General features: G+C 41.1%; 1 protein-coding gene across 5 annotated transcripts in view; it reads right to left on the bottom strand.

The window, feature by feature from the left end:
• LOC106086820 (uncharacterized) overlaps positions 1–23020 on the bottom strand; it is a 739645-nt gene that overhangs the window by 579380 nt on the left and 137245 nt on the right. For all 5 annotated transcript variants that reach the window (XM_059363919.1, XM_059363920.1, XM_059363921.1 and 2 more), the window contains exon 2: positions 6764–7802. In XM_059363919.1, coding sequence (XP_059219902.1) covers positions 6764–6998 — 235 coding nt within the window. In that variant the 5' untranslated portion in view covers positions 6999–7802. The remainder of the gene's footprint in view (positions 1–6763; positions 7803–23020) is intronic.

Below are 23020 nucleotides of genomic sequence, written 5' to 3'. Positions count from 1 at the left end.
GAGCCACTGCGCTATATTCGGAGCCAGACCCTATTTCTGGGATAATTAGTGCCCAGAACATTCCTGCATAAGAGGCTTCTAGTTCAGTATTCCATCCAAGATCACTTCCAAGTACATGGAAATCGTTCTGTGGAGATCATGTGGCTACTCAATTTGGCCAATCTATGTCTTCCTCGTAAACAGACAGATTTCAGTCTTCTCTGCATTAACGTTCTGGGTCGAAACCAGTGGTATGCAAACTCCAGGACACATTCGACTATTCGGCCTTTCTGTGTAGGTGTTTTGGATTCTTGCCCCATAAATGTCATCTGCGTAGCAAACAGGTTTTAATCCCTTTGCAGTTAAAGGGTGATTTTTTTGAGGTTAGGATTTTCATGCATTAGTATTTGACAGATCACGTGGGATTTCAGACATGGTGTCAAAGAGAAAGATGCTCAGTATGCTTTGACATTTCATCATGAATAGACTTACTAACGAGCAACGCTTGCAAATCATTTTCAGTGAATGGGCCCTAGAAAAGTTTGCAGAAAATCCGCTTTTTTATCGACAAATTTTGTTCAGCGATGAGGCTCATTTCTGGTTGAATGGCTACGTAAATAAGCAAAATTGCCGCATTTGGAGTGAAGAGCAACCAGAAGCCGTTCAAGAACTGCCCATGCATCCCGAAAAATGCACTGTTTGGTGTGGTTTGTACGCTGGTGGAATCATTGGACCGTATTTTTTCGAAGATGCTGTTGGACGCAACGTTACGGTGAATGAACACATTTCGAACCGAACACTGATTTTGGTAATAAAATTCAATGATTTGCAAGCGTTGCTCGTTAGTAAGTCTATTCATGATGAAATGTCAAAGCATACTGAGCATCTTTCTCTTTGACACCATGTCTGAAATCCCACGTGATCTGTCAAATACTAATGCATGAAAATCCTAACCTCAAAAAAATCACCCTTTATAAGGATTATTCATTATTCAGTCACTAAGGACCCAGTTCAGCCATCCTCACATCGTTAAAGGCCCTCTCGGATTCAATACACCAAAATTGTTTGTATATCTTGACATCAAAGGATTTCTTTATCCTATACACATCCTTGTGAAGGACAGTCTCACTGAACACTTGATATAGGCATTTTGCCTGTGTCTGAGAAATTTGCCGGGTCTATTTGGAGTCGAAAGAAGGTAAGACTAATAGGTCTGTCTTGGCTTGCCGGTTATGATTATGATCACTACCCTTACCTCGACTTAAGGCCGTTGAAGTATTGCGAGATACGTTGCTAATATATGCACCTGGTAGTCTGCCTCCAGAGCATACTTTGACAAACTTTATGCCATCAATTTTCTCCCATTGGCAACTCTGATTCCCACACATTCCCAGGAGTGTGACAGTGAATAATAGCAAATGGATTTGGTATTCGCTTTCGTTTCTTCTAGATTAGATTCACTTCACTAGGCCAGTGTGGTGGCTTTCATAGGGAATAGAATTATCCTAGTCACATGTGTCTGCCATTACCTATGTTGATGTGTGTGTGTGTGATGAGATATGCCATGCCCCGTGCAGTGTCTATTGATTTGCATATAAAGTAATTTTCATAAAATCTATTCCAGGAAAATGACATGAATAATAAAATTGTTAATTACAAATTTGTGCAGTAGTAGGCATATGAAAATCACACGCCATATTCCCGCAATTATGAGAAAAATCCAGTTAAGCTGCAAAAAGCAAACATATTGTCACACTTCTTACTTTATAGAAGATTTTATGTAAACCTACTTGAAAACCATTTATGAATCACATTTTTTACACGAAACAGACAGTTTTCCATGAAATGTTGTATAATTAATATTTCATTAGCCATCGACATTTTATATGCAGTTTGTTTGGTTTCCCAACAGGGTACAAGTTAATGGAGACAACTTTAATGAAGGTACTAAAAAGGCTCTTTGCGATGTGAGATTGTATTTGGATTTTTTTCGGCGTTTTTTGTGTGGAACTAAGTTCACTTCATGGACGTTTTCATAGGTAATAAATTCAACGTTTGCCCAAAAATTATGCAGTGTAAACTAATTGTGTATTTCTTTTCAAGCCATTCATTAGCTGTTATTATTATTGATAAAGTGTACTCATAAAAATCTCATAAAAACTGGTAAAATAGTATTTAATGTTTATTGCGACTATTACTTTGGCCCCACACAAGTGCTGATGTCAGAGTTTATGACGAAATCGATACTTGTCTGATTATTGGTAGTGTTAAAAACCTCAACTCCAGTTACAATATTCGAAATTTTCGAGAAATTTTGATTTGTGTATACAAAAACCAGCAGAAGATAGATTTCCGAAGAGACAATATCGAAACATGGACCAATATACACAATACTTGGATGGAAGCAAAGCTAATCTTTTTCTTACCAAATAAAAAACCTGAGTGTAAATTGCTCCCAGTTTGGCCTTTCTAAAAACAGTCTAAATGGAAGCCAGATATTGACCAAAGAAGCCAACTTTCGAGTTTAGCCTCTCTGTGGACGAAAAAATATCATTTCTGAGATTCAGCTAAGCAGGTGTATTTGTAAGGAGGCCACCATAGCGCAGAGGTTTGTATGTCCGCCTGTGACGCTGAACGTCTGGGTTCGAATCGTGGCGAGACCATCAGAAATTTTTTTTTTTTTCAGCGGTGGTTTTCCCCTCCTAATGCTGGCAACATTTGTGAGGTACTATGCCATGTAAAACTTCTCTCCAAAGAGGTGTCGCACTGCGGCACGCCGTTCGGACTAAGCTATAAAAGGGAGACCCCTTATCATTGAGCTTCAAAACTTGAATCAGACTGCACTCATTGATATGTGAGAAGTTTGCCCCTGTTCCTTAGTGGAATGTTCATGGGAAAAATTTGCAATTTGCTGGTGTATTTCTAAAGGTTGTTGCGTGATTATCACAGACACAATAAGAAAAGTTTATCGTTTGTTTCTTTTTCAAGGCGAGTTTAATGAAGATATTTCGAAGATATTTCTTGCAATGGAAAAGGAAAGCCAGACATCACAACACATCAAACAATGTGGGACGCGTTTCGTCTTGGCTTGGGAGACTTTTCAACCACATAAGGTGTGAAGGCTTCAAGCGTCATACATTGATAGGCGGTTCTTATATCGAATATAACTCAGAAAAGTGTTTACGATGTCAGCACGACAACAACCAAGCATGACACCTTTCCCTGCAAGTAGAAAAACCGAATGTGTTTCTCATTGCAGTGACGGACTAGTTTTCCACACAACTACAACACCTCCATAGTATACATATGTTATTCGGCAATGGCTCGCGCTGGTGCTCCGTGGGTTCAGGTTCGAATCCTGGGAGGGCTCTGCCGAATTTTTATTTTCAAGTTATTCAAAGTTTAGTCTGCGGGGTGAATTCAATTGACCCACAAGTCGATCGCAACGGAAACCATATTAAGACTCTCTCTCTTTGTCACAAACAGTCTTGCAGTGTAAGAAAGAGATTAATGTCTTCTCTGAGGATGTCAAAATCCGCAAGGTTTGGCGCCGGGCCATAACGGTATAAAAGGAAATTAGAAGGCAGACGGTTTGGCGGTGAAGGCCAGAGGACGTCAATAAACTTGGTTAACCCGAAGCCTTTCGGTGGGTCAACGCAGTCCGAGTTAAGGGCGTGGGCGACGAATGCGCATACAAGCCTGTGGAACAGCGAAACGGTCGGTAGGACGGCGAAAATCCTATGGGGTGATCCAGACGGAGAGAAGACTGGGCTGTCACTGAAAGGAAGTCAGAAGGGGGTCAGTGTAGCTATTGGTATCACAACAGGACACCTAGTATTTAGAGCTCACAACAAGTCGATTACTGGCTTAGGTTGTGTTCTATCTTTCATCTGCTTGATTCTGTTGAGTGGAACTCTGCGACTAAGATGGGGTGCGTCCAGAGGGATCTGTGTCTGAGTCAAGTGGGTCTGGCTGGGCAGTTAAACAGGTGACGTGTATCGTGTGGTCCCTGGTCACAATCGGGACATACATCAAGCACGTTGCCATCAATCCTAGCTCTAGGAGGCTGCTGTATCTGCCGGAACGTTATTGAGCCAAAACTACTCTGGTTTATTGGGGGAGGTCATATTCTTATTCTTCTGGCTTAGATGTAAGTCCATAGTGTCATAGGACGAATTAACATCCGCACCCTCATTTCAATCGAACCTAACCTAACTTAGACTCTCATACCGAAACTGTTGGACTTGTATATTGGTATGCTACTTGTCCCATCCTTTACAACTATAGTGACCGGTCTCCTTTGGCCTCTAATAACACCCTCCACCATAGGATAGGGTTATAATAATTTCGTCATTCCGTTCGTAACACGTCGAAATATTGATGTGAGTATATATGTTCTTGATGTCCACTAGCCTGCCCGTCTGTCTGTCGAAAGTAAGCTAAACTTCGAAAGAGGACAGCTATGTAGATATTCTTGTTTGAACCGTTGAGTGGAGCGAACCTTTGGTTATTTCCCTTCGAAAGCATTCTCTGTAAAAAAAAATTTTTACTTGTCGCAAAAAATTTTAAATTATTCAAGGATAGCTACGATGGTTTTATCCATTAGAGAGATGATGAACTGTGTCTGTGTACTATGGAGCGGTGGATCTAGAGCCCGGGACTAGGCTTAGAATGGACTACAATGACCCAACATATGCAGCGGTGGTGTTATCAAGCCGTGGCATGTTGTCTGCTACTGAGACTTCGAATGATGGAGCGGCTACCTCAGGCTCCACAAGCCGACAGACGACAAGTCAGAGTTCGAGATGGTTCCAAACTAGACGACTAGGTGGGATTTTGGGTATACCCTGAAAAACTAAAACTGGTGATATCGAGATGGTTACCCAACCACTGCTGTTTGTATCAAGCGGAGATCCTTGCGATTAGAGAAATTGTGGAATGGCTTAGATATAATGTTATAACGAGAAATGCCATAAATATCTTCTCTCTAGCGGCAGTAAGCGAAGTATAATGAATAATAGAGTGGGGCTATGTGGCTTAACTTAGACTTGAAGAGGTCTACCGCTTTGTTGTCACTGGCCAGAACAGACGTCTCAGTCATTGTGCGGTCATGACAGGCCACTGTCTGATCGTAAAACATGTTGACAGACTGAAGGTTGCCAGTAACGCTTTCTGCCGTAGCTGTAAGAACGTCGAGGAAGAAGAAACTATAGAAAATCTCTGTGTATGTCCCGCACTGACAGTCTGAAGGAGTATAAAATTTAGGTTCTCATTTCCTTGAGAACTTGTCCGATTTAGCAGATGTGATCATTCGTAAATTATTGGGCTTTTAAAAGCAATCTGGATGGTTCAGCGGTAGGTAGAAGAAAGCATCTTCCTTCTACTGTTCCTGTGGTAACACAGTGGACGAAAACGTCTAAGTGAGTCTGATGGCAGACTGCCACCTAAAGCTAGATGCTTGAAATTTTGCACAAACACTTTCTATTAGGGAAGGTCAGTTGGGATTGTAAATGGGCCATGCCGGTCCATGTTTTGATATATTGGGTTGCCCAAAAAGTAATTGCGGATTTTTCATATAGTCGGCGTTGACAAATTTTTTCACAGCTTGTGACTCTGTAATTGCATTCTTTCTTCTATCAGTTATCAGCTGTAATTTTTAGCTTGCTTTGAAAAAAAAGTGTTAAAAAATGATATTTGATTAAAGTTCATTCTAAGTTTTATTAAAAATGCATTTACTTTCTTTTAAAAAATCCGCAATTAATTTTTGGGCAACCCAATAGTTGCTATTAAAATGATCTCTGATCTTGATTTTTTGAACCTCTAAAGGGCACAATTCTTATTCGATTTGGTTCCATTGTAGTATAAAGTGTTTCTTTTTGTCCTCCAACGACTGTGCCAAGTATGGTCTGAATCGGTTTATAACCTTATATAGCTCCCATATAAACTGGTCTCCCGATTTGAGATTTTGAGCTCTCGGAAGCCGAAATTGTAATCCGATTTGGCTGAAATTTTGTGCGTAGTGTTCTGATAGGACTTCCTAAAAGCGTGGTTAGTATGATCCAAAGCGGTGTATAACATGATTTTACCCTCATATAAACCCATCTCCAGATTAGTCATCTACTTCCCCAAGAAGCTTAAGCGTTTGGCTGATATATTGGAAATTTTGTACCTACTGAGATTGTTTTTGCAAATTTTTAGTATTTTCCAATGGGTATCCTAGATTTATGACTGGGCATCGATTTTGATTACTATAACTCACCCTCATCTACTTCTTAAAGCATATATTGTGCTTGAAGTCCTTGTTTCTATTTGTGAGTGACAGACAGTAAGTACCCTTACATTTACCTGTTTAATAATTCATTTCCTCCATACGTTTTTTTCATCATTGAAACTTTAAAATCAATGTACAAGACATTACATTCTCAGCTTGCAGCATTACATATTTCCCCTCTCAACTATTTTTGATGCAATCCATATGCAGGCCAATTAGAGGCCATATATGTGCAAATACAAACACAAGACAAATACCACCCAGGGCAATTGTCTTTTAAAAATAACCCCCCTTAAAATGCGAAAAAAAAGCTTTTTGTTCTTTTAAAGTGCACACTAAAATAGATTGTCTCACTCTCTCACAGAGAAAGAGAAAAAAAACAACAACAAATAAACTCTCCCTACAAAAACACTCATCGTCACATCTATTCTGAGAGATGAGTGGTTAGTGTTGGGTGGGTGTGGGTGTGAGTGTGAGTTTGACTACAAAATGTTTTGTTTGCATTTCACTTACCTGATCGGCCAACTGATATTGTCTGTACGGCTGTTGTCGCTGACAACGTTTTATCCGTGGGCAATGCTGCCGGCGGCACAGGCAATGGACTGACTGTGGATGTAGTTGTGAGGTCGCAGCACTCCCGTTCAGGAAATTCACTACAACGAACCAATTGCAGGGCCCCAAATATGACAAACCATATGCTGAGGCAACAGGAGAGAATTTTTAGGTTTTTTATTTTAAAGCGGGTCATGATGATGAGGCCGAGTTAAGCAACAACAATGGAGTAAACGAAAGCAACGCTGCGTTTGTTGTGAACAACGTCAACACTCTGTCAACAGCCACCACCCCAAACAATGGCAACAAGAAGGGCCTTACAGACAGTTCACAGTTAGGACGAAAGCGATGTCCAAAGTTTTGGTTGATCTTTGAGCTAAAGCAACCCCATACGCACTTTTGAAAGCTGATGTTGTTGGTATTACTAGGGTTATGGTTGTTTTTGCTGTTGCTGTTATGTTGATTGCAATGTTGCTGAATATGTTGTTGCTTTTATTCTACGTTTTTTTTATTTTATAAATATTTACTTCGTTTGCTTTTCGTTCGCCTTTTTTATGTTAACAGTGTTGTATTGTTGTTGTTGTTGGTATTGAAAGGATATACAGGATTTCTTTTTAGCTCCCCACCAAGCAAAGGATAAAAGGATAAGCAAAAAAAAAAAAATAACGCCTTTTGTCAACAGGGGCCAACAAACAAGCAAGGAAGCAAGCCAACGAGACAAAACAAAATCACACTGAACCCAAAGTTTATATTTTGTAGGTATTGTTACTAAAGAGATTTTCTTTTTGTTGTTGTTACTGTTGTTATTATTGTCGTTGATATTTGTTGTAGTTGTAGTTTTGTAATGCTTGTTATCTTAGTCCCCACCCCACGCGCACACACACAAAAACTTTACTTAAAGATGATTGCTGGTGATAGCATCCTGTCACACCGTTGCCAGCAGCTCTAGTCTGCATACAGATTGGCTGCTCTGGGACTGGGTCGTATGGATTTTTCTTTCCTAAAATTGTAGAAAACAAAAGAAAATCACGTTCAATTTAAGTTTTCATTACTTTAAAGTGGAATTTTTTTTCTTTGCAAGTAAAGCCATAACCATCACGTGTCGGTTTCGATTTCTTCTTGATTTGGATAAATGCTCCTTTTGCGCTCCTCCTTTGCCACACACTTCGCCTTATGGCCTCTGATAACATTTTTGAGTGTTGAGGTGTTTCATTACAATGACGTTGATATTTGTTGTTGGTCTTAGTTGTACTTTTTCTTATTGTTGTTGTTGTTACTGGTCTTTTTTTCTATGGTAATTCCATGTAAATTGCAAAATATAAAATAACGCTAAACTTCTCAATTACTAAAGACTTTGTCTTTCTTCCTTTGGCCTCAGCCACTTCCCACTCCACTAGACACACTTTTGCCATGGCTTATTTGTCTTAGTGTTCCCCGAATCCCTCCCTGTAACGAAAAAAAACTTTTGCTGTGATGTGAAATCCTCAACCACAACTATTACGAGAGCAAAACAATTTGTTATAATACAAACGATACTTTAAAGTACTCCCAACACTCCTACACTTTGTTGAAGTTGAAAGTTTCGAAATTCCGATATACTCGCAAAATTAAGGTAAAAAGGCTAAAACAAAAAAAAAAAAAACACATAAAAATTTGGTAAATTGAACACATTGCGGGTAGAATCAGTCGGGGATATGATACTGTGGGTTATATTTTATTTTGGATCGTCTTGAAATTCTAAGTTGACCTGGGCATGTCCGTCCGTCTGCCAAAATCACGATAGCGTTCGAACGAATGAAGATATTCGCACCAATACTTCATATTAATGTTGGTCGTTGGAGACTGCAAATGGGCCATGTCGGTTCAGATAGTGATATAACCCCAATCTGAACGGAACTGGTCCCGTTTACAAGGGGAAAGAGGATTCCGGAGTTCGATCTATCCACACTGCATGGGCTACACTTAGTCTAATTGTCTAAATCGTTTACATTTCTGGGCGTGATCGTCGATAGCCAATTGGACAGGAATCTAAATAGAGCCTCACGGGTAAAGAAGACCTACCCCTTTGAGGCTCTTTACTCATGTCATTATCTTCATGGCAGTAAGTGGGGTCTACGATCCAGGTTGATGCACTGGCTGTACGCGGCGGTTAGGCCAATTCTGACGTATATCTGTCAGGTTTGATGGCCTGTGACGGATAAAGTGAAACATGTGCGTGATCTAGACAGGGTAAATAGGGTTGACTTGAGATTAATGATTGGAGATATGGGCACTACTGCGAGAAGGTCACTGGAGGTTATGATCGGACTCCAGCGAAACGATTTGATTATAAAGGAGTCCGCAGAGAGGACACTGCTCAGACTATTGCAGCTCAATCTGCTTTGCACAAGTCCTGTTGGACATACCCGTATTGAACAATTTGCAGACCGACTTATAAGTAAGAAGGGAAATAGTAGACCGTGAACTATATATTAGGATACCGACTCTGACGGAATGTCTGAAGGGTCGGATTAGGTTTACGAAAATTAACACATTTACGGTTAGATCTAAGATGGAGAATGGCACCGATTGTTGCATATATTGCTTTATAATCCGATTTTCGTATTTGCCTTCTTGAGCTCCTAGAATCCTTAGTTTTGCCCGATTTGGCTGAAAATTGGAAGGAGTGGTACACATGTGTCCTCCAATACTCACATGATACCCCGAAAGGTTCTTAACACCATAGAAGCCTCAATCAATATCCGATTTGATTGTTACAAAATAATCGCCCGGTCCTGTCAGGGGAACGCATGGACAAAAATCTGTTTTCGATTGCATTACTATAATACGGTCCAGCAGGCGGAGATCCGGGTTGTCGTGGAATACATGAGGTGGTGGGGTGTAGTGCTAACGCAAGAATGTCGAATTTAAACATCTTTTCCGACAGTAAACCATAAACCATTAGGGCAATAACAATCAGGACGGTAAGGTCACGAAGAGTCTTGGAGTGTAAGAAGGAGATTAACGCTGTGTCATAGCGAAGTAAGGGGGAATGAAAAAGCAGACGGTGGCCACTAACAAACATATAAATGAGAGCTATATTCATATCTGAACTGATATTCCCCAATTTCAAAAAGCTTCGTTTCTAGACCAAACAAGTAAACGCGCGCTAAGGTCGGCCGGGCCGAATCTTATATACCCTCCACCATGGATCGCATTTGTCGAGTTCTTTTCCCAGCATCTCTTCTTAGGAAAAACAGGATATAAGAAAAGATTCGCTCTGCTATTAGGGCGATATCAAGATATGGTCCGGTTCGGACCACAATTAAATTATATTTGGAGACCTGTGTAAAACATCAGCCAATTCGAATAAGAATAGCGCCCATGGGGGGCTCAAGAAGTAAAATAGGGAGATCGCTTTATATGGGAGCTGTATCAGGCTATAGACCGATTCAGACCATAATAAACACGTATGTTGATGGTCATGAGAGGATGCGTCGTACATTTCAGGCTAATCGGATAATAATTGCGACCTCTAGAGGCTCAAGAAGTCAAGATCGCAAATCGGTTTATATGACAGCTATATCAGGTTATGAACCGATTTGAACCTTATTTGGCACAGTTGTTAAAAGTCATAATAAAATATGTCATGCAAAATTTCAGCCAAATCGGATAGGAATTTCGCCCTCTAGAAGCTCAAGAAGTCAAGTCCCCAGATCGGTTTATATGACAGCTATATCAGGTTATGGGCCGATTTGAACCATACTTGTTGCGGTTATTGGATATCATAACAAATCACGTCGTGCAAAATTTCATTCCAATCGGATAGAAATTGCGCCCTCTAGAAGCCCAAGAAGTTAAGTCCCCAGATCGGTTTATATGACAGCTATATCAGGTTATGAACTGATTTTAACAATACTTTGCACAGTTGTTGGAAGTCATAACAAAACACGTCGTGCAAAATTTCATTCAAATCGGAAAAGAATTGCGCCCTCTAGAGGCTCAAGAAGTCAAGACCCAAGACCGGTTTATATGGCAGCTATATCAGGTTATGGACCGACTTGAACCATACTTGTTGCAGTTATTGCATATCATAACAAAACACGCCGTGCAAAATTTCATTCCAATCGGATAGAAATTGCACCCTCTAGAAGCTCAAGAAGTCAAGACCCAAGATCGGTTTATATGGCAGCTATATCAGGTTATGGACCGATTTGAACCATACTTGGCAAAATTGTTGGATATCATAACAAAACACGTTGTGCAAAATTTCATTCTAGTCGGTAAGAATAACGCCCTCTAGAGGCTCAAGAATCAAGACCCAAGATGGGTTTACATGGCAGTTATATCAAAACATGGACTGATATGGCCCATTTGCAATCCAAATCGTCTTACACTAATAAAAAGTATTTGTGCAAAATTTCAAGCGGCTAGCCGTACTCCTTCGGAAGTTAACGTGCTTTCGACAGACAGACGGACGGACGGACGAACGGACGGACGGACAGACGGACGGGCATGGCTAAATCGACATAAGATGTCACGACGATCAAGAATATATATACTTTATGGGGTCTCAGGCGAATATTTCGAGTAGTTACAAACAGAGTGACGAAATTAGTATACCCCCATCCTATGGAGGAGGGAATAAAAATGCGAGAAATACACCCTTACTGTAGACGAACCTATTGCTTGTCAAAACTCACACTAGAGCTCTGTACAAAATTAAATCCTTAAAGATATTGTCTTCAAACATACATGTATGTAGAAGTTTTTACAGCAATGCCGAAAGTTTTCATATTTCTGTTGGCTTCGTGCTATTTCACGGGTTCTCGTGTACTTTTGATCTTGACTTAGGCGTTAGTTTGAAGCAATCGTTGTGTATATGTTCAAGTAGTAGAAAATTGTTGTACTTTCTCCTTTGTGTACAAATATGCCCTATTTGTACACAGCCACATTTTTGTCTTTCGTCCTCTAAACTCCATACCAGCAACAAAAGTTGAACATTCAACATTTCCATTTAGCCGGTGTGTAGCAGTTGAATATTAAGAGATTGCATGTGTTTTAGATTTTATTGTTGCTGTTTTGAGTTTTCATTTCGTTCATTTTTAATTACAATGTCTGCAGTGTTTAGGTCTTTTGTGGCTACTCCTCTTGGTTTGTAGGGTAATTGTGAATAAAGTAAGACCAGGCATTTGTTTGTAGTGCCAAAGACAAGAGGTAGTTGAAGTTTTTTTGAATAAAATAATTGGCAATATTTAAAAACGGTCCCCCCAATTCGCCTATAAAAGTGGCATTTATTATCCGATTTCGACGAAATTGGACGAAGTTAGTTGTGAGTAATTCGTTTGTGTCTGCATGTCCAAATGCCAAGCCAAAGGGCAAACAGTGGCTGCCATGGTGGACCCCAGAGTTAGTTGATCTATGGAAGGACTGCAAAAAACTCTTCAACAGAGCGAAAGCTACAACCCCTGTAAGGCTGAGCTAAGAAAATATAAGATGAGCTGAGAAAGGCTCAGAACAAATTCTGCGTAGAACCCTGCAGCTCCTTGGAGGATACATCTGAGGCCTCTAGGCTAAGGAATATTCTGTCCTCGAGACCTATTACGGTGAGGTACCAGAAGTCAGAGAAAGTATGGACAATGTCTAGTGGGGAAACACTAGAACTGCTCGTTGATACAAATCTCCCGGGAAATTCTCCAAGTGACAACTTGGAGCCAGATCAGGTTGTCACTAGAATGCATTCGTCGTAGGTTATTCGGGAAATTGTGTCTGAGCCGAAAATCCTTTGGGCGATAAGAAGTTTCTACTCCTTTAAGTCGCCAGGCCCTGATGATGTATCACCAGTTGAATTACAAGCTATGCCTGATAGACTGACTCCTTTGTCGCCGCTTGATTACAAGCTGTGCCTGATAGACAGGCTCCTTGGCTTAGAGAGGTATACTCTGCTTGTATCAGCATGTCATATATACCTGTGGTATGGAGGGACACGAAGGTCAATTTCATTCCGAAAGCAAGAAAACCTTACCTAAGAAGACGAAAGATTTTTGTCCTATGAGTCTGTCATCCTTTATGCTGAAGACTCTTGAGGGGTTAATAGAGACATATCATAGGGCAAAGATCCCTGGAGATCACCTGTCGCAGCAGCGGCATACATATGGTAAAGGCAAATCTACTGAAAAAGCCCTTCACGACCTCGTCGGCTACATAGAGGGTTCACTCGCTGTCAAGGAATATACAATGGTAGCATTTCTTGACATTGAGGGTGTTTTCAATAATGTAAAACCGACGCAATAATGAAGAAGATGGAGTTTCTAAGCATCAATTCTACCCTAAGAAAATTTATTAATAACTTATCTACTAAAAGATGTATTACGGCAGGCTTGGGGTCTGTGGAGCTAAAAAGACGGGTCAGCTGAGGAACACCTCAAGGTGGTGTACTGTCTCCTCTACTTTGGAATGTAGTCGTTAACAAAATATTATTGCCTCTGGAAGAAAAAGGCGTAAACTCGGTCGCGTATGCTGATGACGTGGAAATTGCGGTAAGGGGAAAGTATGGCAGCACTCTCAGAATATACTTCAGGAATCTCTACGTGCAATAGCGAAGTGGGCTACCAAAAGTGGTCTAGGCGTAAATCATTGCAAGACAGAATAATTATTTTCAGTAGGAGATAAAAGTTGCCTACATGGCCCCTGTCTCTTTCGGAGGAGAGAATGTATCATTTACAGAAAGCGCAAAATACCAGGCTGGACAGGAAATCCAACAGGAACAGGACAGGAACTTCAAATCCAACATTTTGGAAAGGCAAGAGAGACAACTCTTGCCCTATGCATCTGCAAGAGAGCCATTTACAAAAATTGGGAGTTTAGACCGCATGTCATGCATTGTGTATATACTGCAGTTGTCAGAATGTTTACCTCCTAGTCAGAATGAGGTCCAAGTAGCAGTGACCCGACTAAAGAGCAACAAGGCAGCAGGAGCCGACGGGTTACCCGCTGAACTATTTAAGACCGGAGGCGACACGCTTATAAGGCGTATGCATCAGCTTATCTGCGCAATATGGCTAGAAGAACGCATACCCGATGATTGGAACCTCAGCATACTATGTCCCGTACACAAGAAAGGAGACAAGACGGAATGTGCCTACTACAGAGGAATAAGTCTCCTTGCCATCGCATACAAGATACTCTCGAGCGTACTGTGTGAAAGATTAAAACCTAAAGTCAATGAGATAATTGGGCCCTATCAATGCGGCTTTAGACCTGGTAAATCCACCCTAGACCAGATATTCACACTGCGCCAAATCCTGAAAAAGACCCGAGAAGGACAAATCAATACCTGTCATCTCTTTGTTGACACCAAAAACGCCTTCAAGCCATGTCTGAGTTTGGTATCCCTGCAAACTTAATAAGACTCTGCAGGATGACACTTGCTGATATGCGTTCCTCAGTAAGAATAGGAAATAATCTCTCCGAACCATTTAATACCAATAGGGATTTCAGACAAGGAGACAGCCTATCGTGTGATCTCTTTAATATCCTGCTGGAGAAGATTATACGAGATGCAGATGTGAATGGATATGACACACTAATTACAAGAGAACACATGCTACTCGCCTATGACGACGACATCGATATCATAGGTCGGTCACCGAAAGTAGTAACTGCAGCCTTTGAAAGAATCGAATCGAGTCATTGAAAATGTGTCTGGCAGTAAAGGGAGATAAGACGAAATGGATGGTTTCAACTCCCAAAAAGCCTTGCACAACCGAGCAGATAAAGAAAATGGAGAAAGTTGGGAACCACAACTTTGAGACAGTCAGTAACTTTATATACCTCGGCACCGCCGTAACCGAAACGAATGACACCAGTTTTGAGGTTAAGGGAAGAATAATACTGGCAAACAGATGCTACTTTGGACTAAGTAAGCAGTTTAGAAACAAGGCCACCTCTCGACAGACGAAGATTACACTATACAAGACACTGATACTACCCGTGCTGTTATATGGTTCTGAAGCATCGGTACTTGTGAAAGCAGATGGGGCAGTGTTTGAAGTATTTGAAAGAAAGATTCTTTGTGAAATATATGGACCAGTTTGCGTTAATGGAGAATATAGGCAACGTATGAAGCTGTATGGGCTGTATGAGCTATATGTCGACGATAGCATAGTTACACGCATCAAAATACAATGCCTGCGTTGGAAAGGTCATGAAGATGGATGAAGAAGCTCCAAAAGCCCGATGGAAAGATCAAGTTGTGGGAGACACCTCAAAACTTGGTGTCAGAGATTTTAGAATCAGCGCAGAAGATCGAGGCACTTGAACGCTATTCTACGTTCGGCTAGTGGAACAAATATTCTGTCATAGCCAATTAAAGCAAAGTAAGCAGTTGTCAGACCTACAATGCTATATGGTATTGTGGTCTGGTGGACGGCGCTTCAAATGTTTACCTACTGCTCAATAACTCAGCTGGATCCAAAGGATGGCTTGCTTGTGCATCACAGCTGCACTGAGGACGACACCATCTGATGCACTGAATTTAATGTTACATTGTTACATCTGTTATCCTTTATAAAATGTCCGTTGTTCCTGGAAGTGTGGATTACACCCTACCTGAGCTGCTTTTTTTTGCCAAAAAGTACTGTACCACCATTCCTGCTAGAACCGATTGGAACTACGATATCCCTGGTAATAGAAGTTACACAGACTTCTATACGGATAGCTCCAAACTAGACGACCAGGTAGGCTTTAGGGTGTACTCTAAAGATCTAGAACTGGTCATTTCAGAGAGGTTACCCGACCACTGCAGTGTGTATCAAGCGGATATCCTTGCAATTAAGGAAGTGGTGGTATGGCTAAAATATGATGTCTTAACGACGATTGGCATAAATCTCATCTCAGCCAGCCTGATAGCCATTAAATCCCTGGAGAACGCATTTCTGAACACAAAAACCGCACTCGACTGTTGCAGATTTCTTAACGAGATGGCTGAACAGTTCAAAATTCACCTGTTCTGTGTGCCGAGCCACAGAGATATCCCAGAGAATTGTTAAACGGTGGAGCTTGCGAGACTAGGAACTACCTTACTCATTCCAGGGATACTGGAATCTGTGGGTATGCCTCTAGTGACATGTAAGCTAAGTTTTCAGGACAAAGCCCGAAAGACAACGAATGATAGATGGTCACAAAGTGGGGGCTGTGAGCATTCCAAAACTATGTGGCCTAATCGAGATTTGAAGAGGTCTATCGCTTTACTGTCATTGGGTCGAATAGGCGTCTCAATCATTGTGTCCGTCAGACAGGTCAACATGACGGAAAACATGTCGACAGACTGAATGTTGCCAGTAACGACTTTAGCAGAAGCTGTGAGGACATCGAAGAAGTAGAGACAATAGAACACCTTCTGTGGGTGTGTACCGCACTAGTACTCAAAAGGATTTCCACTTTAGGTTCTCATTTCTTTGAGAACTTGTCTGATTTAGCGGATGCGAACATTCGCAATTTGTTGGGCTTTTTAAAGCGACCTGGATTTGAACCCGCCTGATACGCAGACGATGTTATAATACTTCTAAGAGGTAAGGATCCGAACGAGCTATGCAGAAGGGCCGAAAGGGTCTTGCATATGGCTTATGACTGGGCTAGACCCAGAGGTCTTAATGTTAACCCAGAGAAGACTGAAATATGCCTATTCACGAGGAAGACGAAGGTGGGCCAATTTAACGCACCACGTTTCCACAATAAGACGATTTCCATATCTGACAAGGTCAAATACTTAGATGTGATCTTGGACAGGAAACTGAATTGGAGGTGTCACTTTCAGGAGCGTACTGAGAAGGCTCACAGATGTTGGGCACTATGTAGACGTGCCGTAGTTTCGAAATGGGGCCTGAATCCCAGGATAGTCCCCTGGCTCTATAGGAACGTGATTAGACCAATACTTACTTACGCCTCAGTAGTTTGGTGGACTGCTATGGAGAAAAAGTGCAACATAAGGACCATACAAGTTCAGAGAACATGTTGTCTTGGTATAGGCGGAGCGATGAGGATCACGCCCACTAGGGCACTGGAGACTATTCTAGATATCTGACAAATTAACATACTGATTAAAAGTGAGGCAGCCACTACGGCTATAAGTTTAAGACGACGGGAGAATGGATTGAGGATGGCAGCAGCTCATACCATCGCGGTATAATCGAAGCGACGATAGGAAACCTGAAAGAAAGTGGAGAGGTTTCTGATGGGATACCTGAGATGAACCTTGAAATCGACTGCGACGCACTGCTGCCGTCGGCACAGTCTTAGATTGACGGAACCCTAGTATTCCCATCTGGAAGATCATGTTACACGGATGGATCAAAGCTAGAGGACAGAGTGAGCCTGGGGCTTACATTGAAAACCTAGGGACTGAGATCTGGTTTAGGCTGCTCTCGCATAATATGGTCCTGCAGGCGGAGATCCGGGCGTTCACGGAATGCGTGACGTGGTGTGGTGCTAACGCAAGGACGTCGAGCGTAAACATCTTTACCGACAGTAAAATTGCCATAAGGGCAATAACAACCAGGACGGTAAGGTCATGAACAGTCTTGCAGTGTAAGAAGGAGATTAACGCATTCTATGAGGATGGCAAAATTCGCATCGTTTGGGTGCCGGGCCATAACGGAGTATGGGGAAATGAAAGGGCAGTCGATTTGGCGGTGAAGGCCAGAGGACTGCCGTCAATAAACTTGGTTAACCCGAAGCCTTTCGGGTCGACGCAGTCCGAGTTAAGGGAGTGGGCGACGAATGCGACGAATGTTGAACAGCGAAACGGTCGGTAGGACAGCGAAAATCCTATGGGGAGACCAAGATCGTGAGAACACTAGGCTTTTATTGAAAGGAAGTAAAAAGGAGGTCAGTGTAGCTATTGGGATCATAACGGGCCACATAGGACTACGAGCTCACTTATGTAAAATCGGTGCGGCAAGTGATAGCATGTATAGGGCATGCGAGGAAGACGTTTGACGTTTGACGTTTGAAGACGTTTGAGCACATGACATGAACCAATTAAGGATTTTGTAAGTAGCACGGAATTCCTATCTTAAAATTTTCTTTTTAGAGGTTACTTTATAGTTTTTAGAGCGCACAATAAGCCTTTTACTGGCTTAGGTGTATGTCCATAGTGGCATGGGGCGGATTAATATCAGGAACCTCTTTTCACCCTAATCTTTTCAATGATTTTCATTAATTTTCTCTACAAATGCGCTATTATTATTGTCGTTTAAACCAAAAAACTGTAGAAAATCTTAAATGCTCATACTAACCATAACCCTAGAATGAAGTCACGTACACCCCTCAATATATGTATCCATAAAATTTATCTGAAAAAAACTAATCACAATGACCTTTAATGCTTAAATAGCTTAAATGTATAGAATTAGGCAATATTTGTCATAAAGTTTCTGGCACTGGTGTCATGGTTCGTTCAGTTTTTCCAATACTTGACGAACAACCATTTGAATGACAATTATCCAAAAGGGAATTGAAATTTGTAATTCATACTAGCATTTATAGCCTCATGCAATAAAAAAAAAAAAAAAAAACGAAATTCATTTAGACAACAATTTAACTTGGAGGTGTCCATTGCATTCCGCCAAGAGGTACACGTAAGCTTTAAACTAAATTGACGTTTTGAAAGGTCACCCATAAATTTTTAATGAACATCGATTTTCTGACTTGAATGGAATTGGCAGTAGAGCTTGCCTCCCCCCTCACCTCATCACACAAATACTAAGGGAATTTAAAGTTTTTTTTTTGGGTTTCCTTTGGAAATTTTTATTTATAAAATTTTCTAGTATATTTACGAGCTCAAGTGCTGCCATATACACACACACACACACACACACACACATACGGACAAAGGAAATGGAGAAAGTTTTATTCCTTTGAAAACTTAACCGCAAATGCTTCTTGGGAAATATTGTTAAAGAGTTTTAGAATTGGAATTTTGAAATGCCAAGATTTATCCGACTTGGCGGTATTTGTTTTCTATTTCAATGGAAATCACAGTGTAGATATCAACTACAGAATTTTAATTCCAATTTCCAGGGAAAATTATTTTCCTCAAAAATCATGCAATGGCACGTCAAGATTTAAATGCCTTTAGTTAAAGGTAAAAGTAAAACAAAACGTTGCGTTGCTTATACATTGCATTTAAAAATGCTGCAAAACTTTAAAACTAGGTGGGTGGATGCCATTATGGCGAAAAACACGTAAAAATTGAAATAAGTGCTCAAATGACCTGATTTTAACTTAAGTTGACCTATAATCCTACACGACTGCTGTTTAAATATACATAGGGCTGCTATTTCAGCACAATCTTTCATCTTCTAATTTAACCAACAAAATCTGCTGTTTTAAATACAACAAAGCGTGCTAAGTTCGGCCGGGCAGAATTTTGGGAAACAACCACCATGGATTCTGCAAAACATTTATACAAAATAAATTTTGTTGAAGGGCATAATCTTATTCTACATACCAAACTTCTGTCAAACCAGCAAAAACTAAAGCTTCTAAGAACCGAACAAGAATGATCCAAGATTGTGCTGCTGGCAGCAGTGCAAACCTCTTCTTTTCCAGGTTTTCCATCATCACCTCTATAATACCGCGATGGTGTGATCAGCACCTTTCTTCTATCCATTCTTCCAAGTCTCATAGCCGCAGTGGCCTCCTCACGCTTAATCTATAATTCTATGGGTCGGATATCTAGAATAGTTCCTGTAGCGCAAAGGGGACTATCCTAGGATTCAGACCTTATTTCGAGCCTACATAGTGCACAACATTTGTGAGTCTTCTTGGTACGCTCCTGAATGTGACACTTTCAATTCAGTTTGCAGTCTAAGATCACTCCTTTGTGTTTAATTTCGTCAGATATCGTTCTATTGAGGAAACGTGGTGCGTCAAATTGGCCCACCTTCATTTTCCTCGTGAACAGGCAGATTTTACCTTCTTCTGGTATGACATTGAGACCCCTTGGTCTAGTCCAGTTGTTTGCCATCTTTAAGACCCTTTCGGGCCTTCCGCATAGCTGATTCGGATCTTTATCCCTTAGAGGTATTACAACATCGTCTGCGTAGTAAACGGATTCAAGTCTCTTCTCAGTCATCATCCGTAATAGGTTATTTGTGGTGGTCATTCATAGCACCCCGCTGTGGGTTCCGTGACATAAATAAAATACAGGGCATACAGGATATTTTATATATGTCACGGGTTTCACAATTTATCCACCTGTTTCTTAACATATGATTTATCCAGTCTCTTAGGACCCAGTACTAGTCTAAGGATTGGACCAGAGTATCCGTCCGCACATTGTTTAAAGCCCCCTCGATGTCTTGACATCGAAGGATTGTTCTATTTTATGCACAACCTCTTGTAGGGCAGTCTCCACCAACCTTCCATTAATATAGGCATGCCGTCCACCAACCTATCCTCGATATAGGCATGGCGTTTACCAACCTTCCCTTGACATAGGCATGCTGTTTGTATTTGAGCAATTCGCTGTATGTTCTACTCTTTATCATGGTATCCGCAATAGGTTCCACGGTTTTGAGTTGAAAGGACTTAAGGCTTACAAGTCCTACAGACCTATGGGCCTTTGGTGTCGCATAACATGCCTTCGCGGGCTGGGGTGTAAATACCACTCTTGCCTCCAGCCAGGCTTTCGAAGTATATGCAAGTCGTAAGCATACTGTAAAAATATTGCCCAGGAGGTGCGTCAGATAGTCTATCCGACTGTAGTAACGCCGGAAATATTCCATCAGTTCCGGGTGACTAAAAAGGTTGGAAGCTCCTCAAGGCAACCTTTTTCGTTTACAAATATTGAGTGACTGAGTTAAAACGGGCCAAAAAAACACCATAGTGGTCGACTTGTTGGTGTTCACGCCAGAAATATTTAAAAAATTGGCAAAATAGTATTGGAAGACCGTCGACTGAAAGTTTGTGAACTAGCCGAGATCACAGGTAGGGTCCGGCTGAGTGTTGTACAGTAGTTGAATTTTTGAAGTGCCGTCCAAAACATCAAACACCATAGCTGAGTGATGAACAGCAGGGGGGGTTCTTAAGGTATCGTCCACCACATCAGAACACCATACAGCCTTAAATGTATGACTTTGGGAAGTGGCCTTATTAAAGCGCCCTGTAAGGCAATTGGCCAAAGTCATAACCAAATCCTACATGGTGATCTGATGTGGTGAACGCAACTTCACCTACATTTCAACACCCAACGGTTTGTCTACGTACCATACTTAAGCCCAGTACTAAGTCCATTTGCACAAAATTTGTCTGTTAATTGATTGCGAAATAAGCCGCATTCTATTGGATGACATAACGTAAACAAAAGTCATACAACTACACACAACAAAAACAACTACATTGAAGCAGAGTTTTTGTGATAATTGCAATTAATTGAAGTGAAATTTATATTGGCGCAGCGACATGTCATTACTATTTTGTTCATAGAACTCATTACCACTTTTGTAGAATGTGTTCCCATTTTCTTCATCATCTCGACATTCTGAGTCTAACGAGTCATGTCCGACCGGCAAAAGCGTTAAGTTAGCAGCTTGAAATTTTGCACAGATAGCCACATTTTCATGTGGGGGTGGCAATCCTCGTCATGGTTTTGTAGGTGAGCAAGCTCGTTCCGGTCGAAAGGACCGATCGCCGTGGGAACAGGGTGGCAATATTTAATGGTGCCAACAACTCGCCTTATCATATCAAGCATCATAGTCACTCAGTGTTGGTGCAAGAGCCGGTGCCGCCCGGCCTCTCACTGAGACTGTCCACTCGATACCGCTGGTTGTTCACGACGGCCGTTCAAGCTACTCCGTATGGAGCATTCCACTATTCGCCACCTGAGGACGCACCGGGCAGGTCGCAGCTAGGCTTCTCGTGACAGCAGTGAACATTACACAGATCGGAACTCAATGTTCCAGCCTGTGTGGTGCCCACAGCTATTCGGTGCCGGGATTAATGTAGGTTAGGGGATTGCAAAAATAAATTTTACGCAAAAACCACGTCAATAACCAAATATAGCTCCCATATAAACCAGTGCTGCGGAGTTTAGCCGGTGTTGGAGAGCGGTTAGGTTAGTTAGGTAAATAGTCCGACTCTGAGTTCGACTGCCGCCTCAAAAACTCGACTCTGGTCGATTCTGCAGCCCTGGTATTGACCTACCTCCTGATTTAACTTCTTGAGGCACTGGAAGCCGCAATTTCTGTCTGATTTGGCACGTGGTATTCTGTTATGACTTCCAACAACCAAACCAACCAACCAAGGTTACGGTTAAAATTGGTCTATAAAATTGGTTAAAATTTGACATTTTTTTTAGCAGAATCCATGGTTACCGGTTCCCAAAATTCGGACGGGACCAACTTAGCACGGTTTTACTTGTTTCATAATGCATTTTGGCACTTGTTCGAGCCAAAAGTCGAACTCAGAACTGGACTGTAATGCAAACACCATTGTAAGTTCTGAATTTAGTGCTGCATTTGTGCCCTTGGACATTGTAATAAGTTCCTGTCCAAGGAGACAGGGATAAGAAACGGTTAAGAATTTAAGATTATGTGGCTCAATCTAAACTTGAAGAGGTCTGTCGGTTTGCTGTCGTTGGGTAAAACAGAACAGTCATCGTGTCAGTCATGACAGGTCACTGCCTTTGGTAAAACATGTTGAAATACTACACAGATAAAAATAATTTTGAAAAACAACAACTTTGGTCGAAAAAACGACTACGAAAATTGTTAATTTTCCTGCAACAATTTATTTTGAATCCCAACGACCCAAAGCACAGAAATTTGTTGTTGAAAGTTACTTTTTGCAAGCCAACATATAACAACAACAACATTATAACCATTAGCAAGGCATAAAACCATGTAACCAGCCAACGCATGTGCTTTGCTTTGGGTGGTCTCCACTATTACCCTTCAAAACAAATTTTAATAGTTTTGGTGCCGCAGAGTATTGAACTCCTGATCTCATGTTTGGTAGTCTTACACGCATCCTTTAGCCTACCGACATCATATTCTCTATGATGAAATAAATCATTATTGATTTATTGCTGCTGCACAGTAATAAGTGTCTCAATTAATTAAAATAAAAAAGGATAAAACCTTTCTACAAATTTTTTCTGAATACGAAATTCATGTTTTTATGCCGAATTTTCTAAAATAAGCTTAATGAAAAAAAATTTTTTTTGACCGACCGGCA

This window comes from Stomoxys calcitrans, chromosome 2 (assembly GCF_963082655.1).
Source record: "Stomoxys calcitrans chromosome 2, idStoCalc2.1, whole genome shotgun sequence".
NCBI lineage: Eukaryota > Metazoa > Arthropoda > Insecta > Diptera > Muscidae > Stomoxys > Stomoxys calcitrans.
Note: the sequence above shows the minus strand (reverse complement) of the source record. Positions and strands in the feature narration are given on the sequence as shown.